Below are 16,225 nucleotides of genomic sequence, written 5' to 3' on the forward strand. Positions count from 1 at the left end.
GGACACCCCTTCGTCTCTCATGAATGCGCAAACCGAAGGGAAAGGGCTAAGCGGAGGGCTAAGGGGGAGAATTGAAGAATTGAAGAATTGAAGAGTGTAGTGTACGTACTGTTGTGATGACTCCTGGTGACCCTGTCGGAGTCCAGGGCGTGGTAAAAGTCGTAAACTGATCGACCAATCAGATCCTCTGGTGTGTAGCCCATCAGCTCCGTTACCCTGGCAACACAAGCACACACACTCAAGTTCAACCATTACAGTAAAGTGCAATCTGAAGGACTGTGCAGGAACATGTGGTTAATGTCCATTAAAAAGGTTAGGTTTAATTCACCACATGAAACATATTTCTCTCTAACCCTCAGTGTGTATCGAATGAAACGTCAAAATAAGTACAAAACACACACAGCATCGGCGTGGTTGGGGGAGTGATGGGATTTTCGGCTTTTTGGTGAGCCGGATCAGCTCGTTAAAAGAGCCGGCTCTTCTGGTGATCTTCTTTTCTTTCTTTTTTCACCTACACAGTTTGCCTTTTAGAAATATAGTGCAGACATTTTGATTCATGACTTCTGCAGCTTCATGCACATAGCAATAGCCTACTACAAAAAAAGAACAACGATAAAGAGTTAATATCGGTGAGTTTGGGGGTATGGGCATAAGAATTGAAGATGAGATAAAGATAAGACTGCACTTCTTACAGCAGTGCACAGGAGAATGTGCATCAAGAACAGTAATAGCAAGTAATAGGGCATTAACAGACTAGTTGACTACTGTGGCAAAAGCCGAGATCATTTTAGACGAGTCGACTAGTCGTGTGTTAATCTCTCTGTCATGGTAGGAGGTGGTGTGAAGAAAATAAAATCCAAAATCCAGTACTGCAACAAAACTGGTGATGTTTAATGAAGGATAAAACTGATAAGACTGTCTCTCCACCTTCACTGCGGGCCAACGCGCACCGCTTTGAACTTTTCTCTCTCACGGACACATGGAATCAACTATGATCTCACACTCCTGGACTGAAATCTTCTTTTATTTGTGATTAGCTTCACACCCTGGATTTAAAATGAAGATGATCCTAACAGTACAAACAATTACAGAGGAGGAAAGGAGAAGAGTGGAGTTAAAAATCCCAATTTAGTTGTATAAATATTATATGCAAAAGATCAGGTGATCCACTCCAGGATAGAAGAACTATAGTCTGAATGTTTCAAGCTGGGGCAGAACAGAAAAGAGAAATCTTGGCTCTAATAGCTCTGAACTCGTTCCTCATCTGTCATCATCAGCAACATAAGCGGAGTGCTGAATGACTGAACCCAGACTCCTTTTTTGGTCACAAAATGGAATGAAGCTGAATAGTTTGTAAATCACATGCCGCACAATAACTCGATAATAAGCAAGTTGTAATAATGTTCTGTCTGAGTATCCAGCATAGACTTCTACACACAAGTTCAAGTATGCATAGGATTCTTCAACTGTCTTGATTTGAATCATTTTATACCAATATGCACACACAAAACTTTACACTGAATGCTTTCCAAACTGAATGTGGTTTGTATTCTTGCTAGCCCGAGGAGTGAGTCAAAGAACGGCAGTACCATGTTTGACAGTTTGAACATTTTTCTGGAGCACACTCAAATGGACCCAGTGCAGTTATCCCGTTGAAAATCAACGCAAACGTGCCAGAGACTAACCCTTTCTCATCAGCATGCTGCAAATCTGCGTCACTTTTGATTGCTCTCAGATGAGAGTGCATGAAGCAAAGGTTTGTGTGGCCGGTGGGGGGTATGTGACGGGTGGATGGGGGCTTGAGGAGGAACCTGGGTGGGGGTAGCGATAAACCCCGATAAGAACGTTGACTATAACAAGTGCTTTTTCAATCCTCCAAAAAAATGGGTGAGGCATGGTGAGTCTGACCAGCCACCATCTGCTGAAGCTGGCAGTCGCACTGCGTAGTTTCAACAAAACCTTTTGGAAAACAAAACCACAACAAACCTTTTTGGAAAACAAAACCATAACAAAACGTTTTGGAATTTTGTCCGAAGGAGGAGACGACAGCACTCACGATCTGTAGGCCTTCAGAGAGGACCAAGTCTGAAGTCTGGGCATATTTTGAATATTTTAAGGGGGCCGAGACAGTTGATGGAAGATAGTTATCCTGTTTGCAGAATGTGCAGGAAAAAAGTGTCTAAAGGCAGCAATGCCTCATCTGCGTGACCATCACCCACACACTCTGTAGCCAATGTAAGTAAGTTAACATTAGCATTTTAGCTGAAATGGATGATGTCGTGTCGCGGATACCTTCATATTGAAATGGCACAATGCATTATGGGCTCCCAGGGGCAGATTGCAATAGATTCACTCTCGCCACATTATTATGAATGTAGCAATGATTACTGTCTGAAGACATTTACCCAAATCTGCAAAGCACACTGGAAGAACACAAACTGAGGACAATATTTTCCTGATATTGAGGGTTTCATTATTTGTCCAAAAATATAACACGTTTCTAGCGATATAATTAGTACATGTAATACCCTTGAAACAATCAGCAACAACGGTATAGGACTATCAATGCTTTCTGAACATATTCAACATACATTAAAAAAAAATACCGCAATAATACAAAAAACAACCAGAAGCAGTTTCTGTGCTGTATTGTTGCCTGAAGCCAAAAGGCTGGGGATCCAACCGTTCGTTATTTTCAAGATGTTCCATTAATTGTCCAGCCACATTTTTTTTCAAGCACTTTGGAAACTACAGGGAGAATGGCAATAGGCCTGTAGTTGCTGGCTTGGTCTTTATCGTCTGACTGACAGCAATTTTCGAGCTCTTTTTTCTTAATTCTATATCTCTGATATAGAATTTTTCATATTAACAATAGTTTCCCTTATTTTCTCATGCTAGACTTCTTTGATTTTAAAAGGATCTGCACTGCTAAGCTAATCTGTGCTCTCGAAAGGCAATTGTCTCTTGAAAGGTTTAGCTACCCCTCCTGGAACCGCCACCTTAATGTGGTGGAGGGGTTTGAGCGCCCGAATGATCCTAGGAGCTCTGTCGGGGGCTTTGTGTCCCTGGTAGGGTCTCCCATGGCAAACAGGTCCAAGGTAACGGGTTAGACAAAGAGCTGTTCAGAAGCCTCTTATGAGAGACCAACAGGCCCAATTACAATCATGAGGCCGTCCTTCTGAGGGCCCACCACCTGCAAGAGGAGCCATAAGGGGCTGGTGCAATGTGATTTGGGCAGCTCCAACAACTGCCCCCACGACCAGGAAACGGATAAGTGGAAGAAAATGGATGGATGGATGGATGGAAAGGTTTAGCTAAATCGCAGACTGATTCAACAAAGAATTTGGGTGACACTTTATTTTACAGTACCCTTGACACATTGTACCTATCTACATTTAGTACAATGTAATGTGCTCTGTAACAATGTGTAATAACAATCTGTGGTTTTCCTATTAGAACTTTTCCCTGTTGTGATGGCACACTTTGCTCCCTACACAAAGCAGAGAACCGAATGTTCCTAATGAGTCTGAGCCCAGCTGAGCGCAGGAGTGGACCCGCCGTACACTCATTTGTGTAATTACAAGCAAGATTTATGCAGCTACTAAATCTCCACTAAAGTCCTCTGAAGAAAAAGGTCCTTGTTCGTAGCTTGGCGGCGGACAGGAAACCTTTGTCCGGGCTGAGCGGATGATAAGATTAGCCATTTGCGTGTGTGTTGTGTAACCTGAATGTGTGAGACTAAACTACATTTGCTTAGCTTTACATGTGTCACTAAGGGGCTTCACTGTGGCACCTGTCCAGGGGGTAATAGAAAGACATGAAATATTTACTAAAAGACTTTAAGATTGTTTGCAAAAAGAGGGCCCACTGATGCCTTCCAGAGGGCCCCAAGAACGTCACACAGTTGTGACAACTACAGGAGATTATTTCCAACAAACCTCCAACCTAATGTGTAAGTTGTGCTTCTCTTTGTTTGGATCAATACATTTCATCACAGTATTTCTTTGACCCATTATGTGGCATTTCCATTTGGAGAATCCTACGGAACACTCTCTACTCTGTGACAGGGGAAACTCCAGACTTTGGGTTGGAGTACATCGCTTTAACAAATGGCTGACTTCCACATTCAACCAAGCTCTGCCAAGTCAAACTGTGATCACGGGAGCACAATCAGCACGTCCAACTGACCACTGCATTATAGCCTGTATTTCTATCCATAACAAAGTATACATGCGTTTGATTGGTTTACTTCATCTATCAACCTCACCCTTGAGAAAAGCAGCGCCCAGAAGATACTGTATATGACTAAGGGTGTGCAATGTCAAAAGCCCAGTTACAAATTGTAAGCGTGTAAAGCAGAGGGGGCATTTGAGCCTGACCACTAAAAATGTGAGACCAACACCAGTGTTCTGACTGGACTAGGGAATAACAATACCATGTGTAAAGGACACCGTAAGAATTATAAGCACAGCAACATCATGCTAGTTCCGGCTAACATCCTGCACTAACTGTTCCCTGTCCTTGTTTTATGGGAGTTAGCTGTAGACATTTAGCCATTGCATTTTATGTAAACATTAGTAGAGATCGATTTATGTGTATTTCACAATATAATGATATAATGGACCGAAAGTCCCTGAGATATCATGACCTTCCATTTTTGCATTGGAGAGAGAATTTTGTACCCATAAGACACTTAACGCTTTTTGTTTAGGAATCTGCTGACTTTTTTCTTTCAAATAAGCTCCCTTTAAAGTATCTAAATGTTCACATTATATAGTGCCTTTGTACATGCTTTAAGCAGTCAAAGTGTTTTATATCATGGAACCAGTCACCAATTCATACACCAGTGTACGCAGACATTGGAGACAAGGTGGGTGAAGTGTCTTGCCCGAGGACACAACAACAGTGTGTACATGCAGGATTCAAACCACCGACCCTCCGATCACAAGACGACCTGCTCTAATCTGCGCCACCCTCACCCCGAATCTACAAAACGTGAGCGTTCTAAATAAATCAGCTCTCTGCCTCTAATGAAGCGCCCTGTTGTCAATGTTTAACACATTTTACTGTTAAGAAGCAGGGGTTAGAGAAGAGACATCGGCCTTGGAAAAAAATCGGTCGATCTCTAACTATGAGCAAAACAATATGGTCTATGGATTGTTTGAAATCATGTGAAAGAACAGCGTTGCAGCCTCACGTGAGGACATACATCACTCACTCACTGCCACATTAGTCCTGCAGGGCTGTGCAGATCACTCCAAATACTGAGACAAAAGTCAGTGTCAGTGTTTCATCAACACCAAGGGCGTTTTCACGTATGGAGCGTTTTATGGGCCCACCCCACAAAGTTGCTCTTTTTTTTTTTAATACAGTTTATTAATAGATAGACTATAATTGATAATTGATTATTGATAGCATCTTGTTTTCAAGAAAACAATAGACTATTGATTTGAAAATGGAGAAAAGAGGACCAACTTTTCCACTCACAGCAACTATTTTCAAGAAAGTGTCCAGTATCGGTATCGGAAGCAAAAAAGCTGGATCGGTGCATCTCTACTTCAAATGCAGTGCCATCAGCCACATGACAACGGTCATCAGAATGCACCTTTAAGTTGATCCACCTGGCTCTTCAGACGAATGTTCTGAGCGTCCAGTACTACAGCACGTGTTAAAATAAAACATGCCTTCACATTGCTCCTGATTCCGCTGGTGCAAGAGCTACTTTTTTATACTGGCCTGTGGTTCCTACTAAAGTGCAGCTCTCGGGTCGAGAGCCCTTTTTGCTCGCCTTACATAGTGCAACTCTACCACCTTTTCTTTACATCTTTGGTTTGGCTATTGCTTTAGAAAAACTAGTCGTTATTTGATGCCCCTCAGACCTTCTGAACATCAAAGCATTTCATTGTTGTTGTCTGGCAATTTACACCCCTCATGCTCAGAGGGCGGAGCCGGTGGCGCCTTGTATTGTATGAAAAAGTGCAGTACCTGTCGTCGCAGTAGGTGAACTTCATATCCATGCTGTGGCGGCTCATGAAGGTGGTGCTGTCCAGGGGCGTGTCTATGTGGGAGGGGTGTGGGATGGGCTCGCACATGAAGACGGCGCAGGTCAGCGGCGGCTCTTTGTATCCACCCAGAACACGTGTGGGGGCGCTGTTGTACATCTTCAGCTGGCCTGTACAGTGCAGCACCTGGACAACAGAGGCAGCGTCACATTTCCACCACTAAGCTTTCATACAGTCATCATTAGGGATGGGGACCGCTTTTTTTTTCCCGATACCACTACTTTAACAATACCTGCTTTTCTGCATAAGTGTTATACCATTTTAATTAAATTAAAATAACCTGTATAAAACAAGTCATCTAGAATGTCATAAAACAGTGCAACAGAAAGCATCACAGGCTGTAGCAGCATCACCTGTAACTTTATGAGCTAGTTTTGAGCAGGATTTCCACTTTAGCAGCGATAAAAAGAGAAAGAAAGTGTCCAGTATCCGTATCGGAAGCAAAAAAGCTGGATTGGTACATCTCTACTTCAAATGCAGTGCCATCAGCCACATGACAACGGTCATCAGAAAGAACATTATTACCTCCTAAGCTGCAGAGACAGATCCGCCCTTTCTTTCAGCTTAACTTTTCTAAACACACTGCGCTGTCCGACAAAGCGGAAGCAACTTCACACTCAAAGATCTTTACATGGTGTGAGCGCTCACTCTGCCACTAATAATTTACCGAAACTGTACCGAAAATGTCTAATACGGAGTGAGCACTCACTTTCCACAAACAATCTTTGATTTCCTCCACTGGTGCAGCTGGAGTTTGGCAGAGTAAACAACATGCAGCTTCCATGGCAAAGGTAAAGAATCAGTGTCTTTCCTGTTGTCACTGCTATGTTATGCTAGCTAGCTCCGCCCCCCCGCCAACGGCCCGACTGTGTCCAGTTCTGTGGCGGTGAACTCTGCTGTTTATGGCCCTAGCACATGCCCTGGCACATGCCCTGGCACATGCCCTGACACATGCCCTGGCACATGCCTTGCCACATGCCCTGGCACACCGGTAACCAGCGGGTCCGCACGGTGCCCACAAGCAGCCACAGTGTGAGGTTACGAAGCTAGTTTCCCTTGTGTAACGTCTGTAGCTCCAAACTCCTCTCTGCTCCCCAACGCGCACTCATTTGCATAAAGCCACAATGTGGAGTTTTTAAACTACAAATTAACTCCTAAAACAATCTTATTCACATGATTAATTTACCAAATTAACACAAATGCAATTGAATATTTGTAGCATCATTTTCCACTAAGAATTTACCAACTTAAAAAAATATTATAATAATAAAATAAATGGCTGAAGTCAACTTTCTCCACCTCTCCCAAGGTTGGCAAAAATGCATCTCAAAATACATGAGATTGTTGCTTTAAGATATGGAATTTAAAAATATTTCCCTGAGAAATATACTTCTCACCTTTTTCACCCCTGATCCATTTTCATGCCTGAATAATACTGTAGCTCGCAGCAAAAGAAAAAAAAAAGAAATATGAACTAGTTCTTTTTTGGAACTATGAACAAACTATTAACTATAAACAATTATGAACTATGAACGAACTAGTTCATTTTGAAATTTGTGAACTGAACTTTGAACTAGTTCATGTAGAAAATGAACTTTCCCAACACTGACTACACGAAGCAGCCTTTAGGATGATCACACACTGAGCCTGGCTTTACACATTTGTGGTTTATTACAGACTTTTCATCAACAATGAGCTGTAGTCGATTATAACAAGCTAACGGGGGTAACCTCGAACAACCATTGTCCACCTGCACAGAAAATGTCCCTGGGGAGATCCAGGTGTAGTCCATGGGGGTATAGTTAAAGGTCCACAGGGTATGGCAAAGAGGGAGAGCCTCCAAACTGCAGTTATTTTCAGGCAAGAGCTCCTTCAGTGGACACAGAGCCTCTGAACTCTCACAGGTTCGTCTCTAAAGTCACTTTCCTGCAGGTCAGACGCTGGATCAAATCATATCCTGTGTGGCCATTGCTCACAAAGTGATAAAGTGTAGCTCCTTTCCAACAGTAAAATTAAAATGCTCTGAAAATCAATTGTAGTTTCAATGCGTGTGGAGGAGACCAGAGAATGCAGTAGTGTTGTGATGATGCCACAGACAGCGTGTAGAGGGGGCGTGTCCGAAAGGAAGTTCATGGCATTTATTTTAATTTACTGCATTTAATCTCAGCTGGTCACTGCTAATAACCTGCCTATTGGTCTGTCCTGGGATGAGTTTCAGCCTCATTAACAAGACAGAGTCTTTGATGTTTAGGCTGCAAGAGATTACTGCACAGTGGAGACAAGTGAAATCTGAGTCCACCATTCCTCTTCATGGAGGGATTGTCCTTCACAAAAAATGCTTCTTTGACTAACACTAGTTTGGTTTCTCCAGTATAATGCTCTTTGCATTCCTCTTCTTTGCAACAAATAGAATAAATCAGATTGTTGGGCTGCAAGCTGAACTGGAACTTTAGGAAAGATGTACGACACTTCAACTCCAGAGTGCAGAAGACTCTTCATTGAAGATGAAAAACTCCTGTCCGACTGAGAGCCTACATAGAGATGTAGATCTTCAAGTTAAAAAAAAATTACCCAACATGTGTGCTACAGCTGCACCTCGAATTTACATCACCTAACGTTGCTGTCACTAACGTTGCTGCTGTTGTGCATGTCTGGGTTGTCCTCCTCAGTGCCTGCAGTGTTTACAATACAACTACTGACTTGGCCTTGACACGTCTGTGTGTATTTGCAGCAAACAAACCATATTTTGACCCAAGCATGGACATAATGCACTCTCTCTGCACCTGGTATTGTCCGGACAATGACTCAGCGTCACCGTGTGGCCCATTACCTTCCAGCTGGCTGACTTGAGGTTGACAGTGCGCCCCCTGTTGGTCACTGTGCACTTCATTCTCATGAAGAAGTCTCTCTCTGTGGTCAGCTCCTTGCTCTTTTTGGCAAATCCGCTGCCTGAAATGAAACACATGCTTGTTATGAAAGAAAGATCAAATGAAAAGAAGTGACAACATAAATGACAAACTTTCAAACCCATGTGCAAGGTCTGTGGTATAATTATCACATAAAAAGATTTAAGGCGGCCTTCACAATGCTCCAGGATCAATTGTTTTGTTGGTTTTCTGGTGAGAGGGTCCGTCAGCTTTGAAAACCTTCCAAACAATTGATCCTGGAGCATCCTAAAGACCACTGTGATTGAAAGTAAAAGCGCTATGCGATGAACTAATGAGTTTGATTTTTTGAGTTTATGCAAAGGTTAGTCCGTGGGCACGTTTGATGTGAGGCTCATGTTTGTTCATGGACAACATTAAACTTGGACTTTATTGGAAACAAAGCTTTTGAGGCGGATTATGACCGAGATTGGATGTCAATGTCAATGTCAATTTTATTTATAAAGCACATTTAAAAACAACCATAGTCGACCAAAGTGCTGTACAAGAACAGTAACAATATGTGCAATAAACACAATAAAACTTAAACACAGGTAATATATAAAGGCACAAACTGTGTCTGGTCTACATAGAACCAAAGGCCAAAGCAAAAAGATGAGTTTTTAATTTGTTTTTAAAATCCTCTACAGACTGAGCCGAGCGCACATGTAGAGGAAGGCTGTTCCAAAGTTTAGGGGCCGCCACTGAGAAGGCTCGGTCACCTCTGGACACACGCTTGGATTTAGGAACAGATAAAAGGAGCTGGTCTGCAGACCTCAGAGCTCTGGAAGGACAGTAGAGCTGCAGCAGTTCTGACAGATACTTAGGTGCCAGCGAATTTAGGCATTTAAAAACAATCAGCAGAATTTTAAACTTGATTTGAAAGGGAACTGGTAGCCAATGTAAAGAGGACAGAATGGGAGTAATGTGCTCCCATGATGATCCCGTGATGAAGGTGTGGATCGCTTTCTCTAAATCTTTTTGTGGCAAGTAGGCCTTAATTTTCGCAAGACGTCTTAGTTGGAAGTAGCTTTCTTTTACAACTGATCCAATGTGTTTTTCAAATTTGAAACAAGTAGCAAAAGTCACGCCAAGATTTTTAACCGTGGGGCGGATAAAGAAAACAAGAGGCCCAATAGCACTATAGGTATCTAGGGGGTTGCAACTTCCGAATACAGCTCTCTCTGTTTTGGTTTTGTTCAAAGACAGGAAATTTGAATTTAGCCAAGACTGGACGTCACTCAGGCAGTTTGTCAAGGTTGTTAAGGAGGTTTTACTGGTGTCAACTGTAATTGGCAAATTTATTTGAATATCATCTGCAAAGCAGTGATAGGAAACGTTATGCTTTTTTTTTTTTAAATGGATCCCTGAGGGACCCCACAGCTAAGGGGGGACACAGTGGACGAGAACTCTCCCAAGTGCACAGAGAACATTCTGCCAGAAAGGTATGAGCAAAACCACTGGAGGGCAGTACCCTTGATGCCTAGGCACAACTCCAGACGAGATAAAAGTATTTTGTGGTCAACAGTATCAAATGCAGCGGTAAGGTCAAGAAGAACAAGAACTGCAGATTTACCACTGTCCACTGCTAAAAGCAAATCATTAAAAACCTTTAAAAGGGCAGTTTCAGTACTGTGTTGTGGTTTAAAACCAGACTGAATTTTCTCTCCAATCCCATTGAAATCAAGATATGACTGAAGTTGAATCTAAACAACTTTCTCCAAGACCTTTGACAAATAGGTGAGTTTTGAAATAGGCCTAAAATTAGACAAAGCATTGGGGTCAAGATTATGTTCTTTGAGTAGCGGCTGAACTACTGCATGTTTGAATACAGCAGGGAGCGAACCGGCCATCAATGAAGAATTTATTATTTTCACAATACAAGGTCCAATTACTTCAATAACCTCCTTTAAAAGATGAGGTGGGATAGTGTCCATAGGACAGGAGGAAGGTCTCAGTTGCTTCACAATTTTAGTCACGCACAAAGTGGACACTTGCTCAAAATTCTCAAGAACAGAACAGCACATAGGCACAACAGCAGGATCACAAGCACTGATAGATGGGGATGGCCTGACAGCTGACACTTTATTATTAAAATAATTTTAAAAATCTTCACAAAGTTCAACAGAAGGTACAACACTATTGGGCTCACATGGATTTAAAAGAGAATTAAGAGTGTTAAAAAGGAACTGAGGTTTATGTCTGTTATTTCGAAAAAGATTGGAAAAATAGTTACTTTTTGCACATTTTATGGCTTTTTGATAGTCTCTCAGGCACTGTTTCAGAATTTGTAAAGAGACGTTAAAGTGTGAAAGCAACTGGTCCGGGCCAATATCAAGGCAATAATTTTGCGTTAAGAGCTCAGAATCACTAAGAGCAGCTGAGAACAAAGACGCAGTCTGGGCATTTACTGTGCGCTTTAAACGCGCAAAGCTGCAGGGTTTAGCTTGGCACGGGGGCAATGTCGCACCAAACAGGGCCGCGTAATGATCAGAGAAGTGTGTATCACAAATGTCACCAATATCAACATCGAGTCCAAAGGAAAGCACAAGGTCCAGTGTGTGGCCTTTCTCGTGAGTAGGTCTTGAGACTGACTGAGTCAAATTAAAAGTTGATAAGGTTTAAAAACTCTCTGGCTAGAGGCTTAGACTCGCAGCAAACGTGAATATTAAAGTCTCCAATTATCAAAAACTTGTCATAATCCAGGGTTAGCCTTGTGACAAAGTCCGTGAAGTCTTGAATGAAATCCGTATTGATTTTAGGAGGCTGATAAACCATTGCAAAAACAACATCAGGTATATCAAGGCTCAATTCAAACACCAAAGATTCAAAACTCGGGTATGAGTCAAATGGTAACTGGCGACATTTAAAGTGAGACTTGAAGAGTGAAGCTATCCCTCCACCTCTGCCTGTTGTCCTCGGGGTGCTCAAAAAACATACAGTCTGGAGGTAACAACTCAGAGAATGGGCAGACTCACCAGCTTGAATCCATTTCTCCGTGAAGAACATTAGATCCAGTTTGCGCGATGTGAAAAGTCGTTCAACAGAAAGGTTTTGTTTGCCAGCGACCTGGCATTTAGGAGGCACAGTCGAAGAATCGGATCCAAGTGCCTGGGTGTCGGCGAAGAGCTGCGTCTCACTTCCCGGAGAGATTCCAAATCAACACCGCGGCTGCGGGAAACATGGGGACGGTGTGGGCGCGTCTCCAGCGGGTGTCCGCATAATCCTGCTGGTGAAGCAGGAACAATAGTCCGGATCCATTGTACTCCGAGAGGTCGCCCAGCCACTGCAGACCAAGGTGCATCGCCAAGGATTAAAGCCGTAAAGAGCCTTCAATCTAACCAGGATACCTCCCCGCTTTCCGCGTTTCCTGGGGCGCTTTTTTCGCTGTGGCAAAGGCGTGCGTAACAGGTAAGGGGGCACTGTGGCTATGTGAGGGAAGGCGTTTGAGGTCCCATAATTAAAGTTGTTTTTCAGCCACACATGAGATGTTTTAATAGCGAAAAGTGACTGACGATCATAAACGATGAGACCAGAGACGTTCTGAACCAGAATATACAAAAATAAAAGCATAAACAATCTAAGCAGAGCTGACAGACGACCGCCGGTACACGCTGGCACTATCTTATTCTTATGACAGACGTACGTGGATCTTATGCATTTGTCTGGGGGCACTGGATCTTCACCCGTGCAGCCTGGTCGTCTGCTGGACTCGGAGAAACCTTTACAAAACCACGCAGATTTCAAGTGGTTCTGAAGGATGTCACAATACAGATGTGGAGAGTCTACAGTCTTCAGTTTAGCGGTAAGTGACTCTGTGTTTAAGCGCACACATACACACATGACCGGCACCACCTCACTTAAATATTATAAAATATAGACTCAAACCTGCTCCGTCACTTTGGTATATCGCGGCACGGTTCATTGTTGCTCCCCTATTATTTACTCATGATCTTTACTAGTTCATTGCCTTACTTCTTAACCCACAACTGACACAGCACATTTTCTCCAGTTTGGCTTTACCCAAATCTAAAAACTCCTTGAACAAAGCAATGGAAACTAGGCTGAAAATACAGCAAAAAAAGGAACAAAATAAAGCAAACAAATGGGCGACAAAAACACAATAAACAAGAGAAAAAAACACAATTAAAATGTGACAAAAAAGCAAAAAAATAAGAGAAAAAGTGATAAAGAAAGCAACAAAAAAAAATAAAAAATTTGACGTTACTCTGGCCTATAGGCTGTAAGCTCCAATCGAGAAGCTTGTAGATTTGGGTAAAGCTGAACTGTTGAAGATGTGTTTGGTTAAAGTGGGAGGCAAGAGGTGAATAAACAGTTGATTCCTGACTTTTTACTCATAAAAACTCTGACTTAATGCATGAATTCATCACTCTTATCACAAAGCGTTACCAGCGTTTGTTATGCTTTGATGTAGCTAATGTATAATAAGTGTGCTGTTTTGTCTTGTGCGTGTGTGTCTCTGCAGTGAAAGTGGGGCAGTTACATCACAGAATTCAGATGATCCAGAGCCAGTGTGTCCTTTGTCTGACGCCAGCCTTTATCTAAGGCCAACCCCTCCTGCTCACAATATGAGTGCTTTAATGCCACTTGTCCTCTGCCCTGTTCACTGTTGGTTTGTGTGTGCTGTTAGGACCACCTAGCCTACAAACCAGCCTAATACAGTCTCTTTGTATTATATTATTTTATACAAAACGTATCATTGTATATTACATAATGATATATATGAAAATCATGTTTGAAACTCATGTCCATTTGCTAAATAAAGGCCTTTTAACAGTAAGTCAGATAATAAGTAATAATGAGCCATATTTTATAATAATTGTCTTACTATAATGCGATAAAATGACACAGTGACAAGTGTGAGCCCAAAAGTCATGTTTACTATCTGGGCTGAATAGTCCTCTCCTTTCACGTATGGGGTTGTTGTGATTTGTCTACTTTGCTTTGAACTTGCTCTGGCTGGTGCGCTTTATCCATGGAGGCCTTCCCCGTGTTATTCTTGCCCTCAGTATGTGTTATTGCTGCACACGTGAGGGCTTATGTAACATGCGTGTTCGCTATGCTTTGGTTGGAGCGGCCTCTTCCCACCAGCGTGAGCAGGTGCTGACTGGTTCAGGCAAGGTAATCCTATAGATGTGTTTTGTCAGTGAAAAATACAGTATGTACAGTAAGTGCCACAGCTGCTGAGAACAAGGCTTGTGTGGGAAGAGAAAACAATGCGGAAGAAGGTTCAAATGGCCTGGGAATGGGAGCCTTTAAAGGAGCATTATGGAACATTTTATTATAAAGTTGATTATTGTGCATTTGACCTCTCAGTGACCCATCGGCTGTATGAGTGGTTAGCACTACTTTCCATCACAGTGGTCTTTTGGAAGTCCAAGGATCAATTGTTTGGAAGGTTTTCCCCATAAATGTTGAAATGTGAAATTAACATAGCTGTGTCTGCTCCTATGAAGCCTGTTCCTTAATAGGGCAAAAAGGCGGGAACAGGCTACGAGCCTCCAGTAGTGGGGGAAACTGGAGTACCCGAAGGAAACCTACGCAGACACGGGGAGAACATGCAAACTCCACAGAAAGGCACTGTGTGAAGCATGAGCGCTGTGACACAGTGCCGCCCTACCCATCACATTGCAGGACAGAAATAATACGTCGTACTAAATTGCATATCATTTGGACAGAGGTGTGGTGCTGTGAGCACTGACCGGTTGTCTTGAGGCTCAGATTCTCTCGGATTTCCTCGTGGTCACAGGGGTGAGTGAAGTCAAAGATACTGTGTCCTGTGAGCTCCACCTGAAACACAAATCCAATACAGCAATGAAGACATGAGTCTGCTCCAAACTGTGTTCAGAACATTTCGCCAAATGACCACCCCAGGCCTGAGCAAAGGCTTTTTGTGAAACAGTTTAAATGTAGCCTGTTTGGAGTGGCTAGGATCTAAATACACCTCTTACAAGTATTCAACCAGTCTTACATTTCACAACAAGAAGAACCTTCTGAAGATAAGAGCCAAACTAACTCAATCAAATCAGTACCATTACTCCACAGAGAGATACTGAGGTGGAGGATTTACCTTTACCTTTGAAGTACACATTTCTTACATGACTGAGGCTTAAAAACCTTCTTTGGAATAAGCCAGCGTTGATACTGTACATTTAATCAAAGTCTTGTTTACATCATTTAGATGCCAATAATTTAGTCGACTTGCCCCCAATTTCATAATATTTCTGTCTGAGGGAAACCATTTTTTTTCTGTGTATCCTGTAAATAAATGTTATCAATTTCTCTCCATCCAGGTCGAGCCCGGAGAATCTAACGCACAAGACCTGACCATGCGGTTCAAGGCTTACCGGGGTAAGCTAGATTTTTCAAACACATGAATAGCCTGATGTAACATCAAATGTCAACACGTTAACCAGGCATTCGAGCGTCTCCCAGGGAGAACCGAGGACATGCTAAAAGTTTACAATAAACATCACAAACAGTATGACAGAAACACTCACCGGATGAAGACAGACATATCGGATTTGGAGCAACAGCAGAAAGTGGCATTTATGAAAAAGTTTATGATCATTGCAGGGAAAAGTCTAAAGATTTGTCTGTGTACAAAAATATGCATTTTTGTCATTAGAAACCATGTCTTGTTTATTTAAACAATGGATATACGGTTATAAATGCACTATTGCTGACCCTTGTTTTTGCAACACCAAAAAACAAAAAAACAAGTAGCATCAAAAATATGTTTTAGCTAGAAGTCATTTGAGCTAGGTATACATTTTCTGGCTACAGACTGACATTGAAGTGCCTCAGTAGTTGAATACGTGGTCAAATCCTGCATAGACTAGAGTAGGACCCATCTTTGTGAAGCTATAACTCAAAGGCCCTTTATCCGATCATCATCCTGATTCTACTGCAGCATGGTTTTATCCTACTAAACTAAAATCTCGAATATGAAGATGATCACTCCATACACTTCTTTTGTAGAGCCCCGGACATTTGGGGAATAAACTTCAGAAATTCAAATATAGCCATTTTTAGCAGCCTATAAATTCAAATGTTTACAATCCAGCACGTTTTTAATGATTGTTCCTGGAAATACCTTAAGTAAACATGATACACTTTATAATATGAGAGCTGGATAGAAAAACAAAGAAAGAAGTATAGGACTACTTGAGCAGTGATGAATAGTGTGTACTATTTTCCATTTAACATCATTGAGTA

At 42.2% G+C, this 16,225-nt stretch overlaps 1 protein-coding gene across 2 annotated transcripts in view; it reads right to left on the reverse strand.

Moving 5' to 3' along the window:
* Positions 1-16,225, reverse strand: part of epas1b (endothelial PAS domain protein 1b) — a 127,845-nt gene that overhangs the window by 29,834 nt on the left and 81,786 nt on the right. For both annotated transcript variants that reach the window (XM_079559899.1, XM_079559900.1), the window contains exons 4-7: positions 14,710-14,797; positions 8,893-9,011; positions 5,986-6,188; positions 110-216 (exon numbers count right to left, since the gene is read on the reverse strand). In XM_079559899.1, the coding sequence (XP_079416025.1) occupies positions 110-216; positions 5,986-6,188; positions 8,893-9,011; positions 14,710-14,797 (517 nt within the window). The remainder of the gene's footprint in view (positions 1-109; positions 217-5,985; positions 6,189-8,892; positions 9,012-14,709; positions 14,798-16,225) is intronic.

Source organism: Gobius niger (assembly GCF_951799975.1).
Source record: "Gobius niger genome assembly, chromosome: 7".
Classification (NCBI taxonomy): domain Eukaryota; kingdom Metazoa; phylum Chordata; class Actinopteri; order Gobiiformes; family Gobiidae; genus Gobius; species Gobius niger.